Source organism: Diaphorina citri, unplaced genomic scaffold, assembly GCF_000475195.1.
Source record: "Diaphorina citri unplaced genomic scaffold, Diaci psyllid genome assembly version 1.1 scaffold14856, whole genome shotgun sequence".
NCBI classification, from domain to species: Eukaryota; Metazoa; Arthropoda; class Insecta; order Hemiptera; family Psyllidae; genus Diaphorina; species Diaphorina citri.
Genome location: NW_007392220.1, coordinates 1 through 1207, shown reverse-complemented (window position 1 = coordinate 1207; position 1207 = coordinate 1). Strand labels below are relative to the sequence as shown.

The following is a 1207-nucleotide window of genomic DNA, read 5'->3' as shown; positions in this document are numbered from 1 at the left end:
TTCTTTGTTTTTTGTTTGTCCCCCCCCCCCCAAGACTTAACCCATGAGAGCCGAGGCCTACACTAAAGTCACACCAAACTTGACCAAACCATTCTCTCTTTTTCGCTAATATCTCAGTCACTCCACATCAGAGTGCATCGGAGATTTGTCTATTAATTAGAAAACAAAGGTTCAATGGTCAGTTTTCATTAACCCTTGCCTGACCAGGTGGGTCAAAACTTACCCGACGTTTCCAGGAGCATATAGAACGGACACTGCTTAACCGGTATTTGGATGTTGAACTTGGTGCTCACTGAATTAACCCCTGCATGATCCATCATCTCACACGAGGACAGAATTTCCCCCAGACTTGTACGGGCTAATTGAACTATCTTGAGAACGGTGTCGAAACTGTCCACTCCTGGAACGGGACGAGAGGAATGAAAGGGTTAAATATGAGAGATCCATTTTTACTTTCTCTTTTACTTAGAGGGCACCATTTTATTGGACCATCAAAATTTGAAAATCGAGAGATTGGTGGAAAATGTAGAAATAGGTTCGAATCCCAGCCGGGGCGGAAGTTTTGAATTTACTTTTTCATTCTCGGATGGCCAATAGGCATGGATGTACATCAATGCACAGTGCAATAGTCCTAAACAAAAATGGACGCGGCACACAAGGGATCAAGAAGAGACCGCCTTAACATAATTAACTTAATAATAAAAGAGACTTTGAAGCGCCGCCATTTTGAATCAGGATAAATCGATGCAAAAAGAGGTTTCGAAAAAAAGTAATTAATATACTCCTACGTATTATTATTATTTACTCTTTATTGTTTATAATTACATGTACACAAAATACACAAAAATTACAAGCAACGGGCGAAATTAAAAATTATTGCCCAAGGCAATCTCTACCATTCGACCCCAAAACAAACAATGTGCCACATAGTTACAATAATGAGGTACGTACCAAGGAAAGTGATATGGGTGGAATTAGGTTTGACCGGGCACTGAATAACCACTTTGGTGACAAATCCCAGAGTGCCCTCAGCTCCAATAAACATGTGAGCCAAATGGTATCCGGTGTTATCCTTTTTTAGAGTGTTCATCAGGTCTAGCACGGTTCCGTCAGCCAGTACCTATAAATGAGAATAGAAATTAGAAAAGTTGTTCTGAAGATGTCATCAACAGATGGTGAAACATGTACGTAAGTAAGAAAACTTTTT

The 1207-nt window shown here is 40.1% G+C and overlaps 1 protein-coding gene across 1 annotated transcript; it reads right to left on the bottom strand.

Moving 5' to 3' along the window:
- Nucleotides 1-205: 205 nt before the first annotated feature.
- On the bottom strand, nucleotides 206-1115 carry LOC103523072 (D-2-hydroxyglutarate dehydrogenase, mitochondrial-like). The gene is made up of 2 exons (XM_008488146.3): nucleotides 952-1115; nucleotides 206-400 (listed from the first exon to the last, which is right to left on the bottom strand). Exons 1-2 carry the CDS (start codon nucleotides 1088-1090, stop codon nucleotides 213-215), a joined length of 327 nt encoding a protein of 108 aa, XP_008486368.2. The 5' UTR covers nucleotides 1091-1115; the 3' UTR covers nucleotides 206-212.
- Nucleotides 1116-1207: the final 92 nt, after the last annotated feature.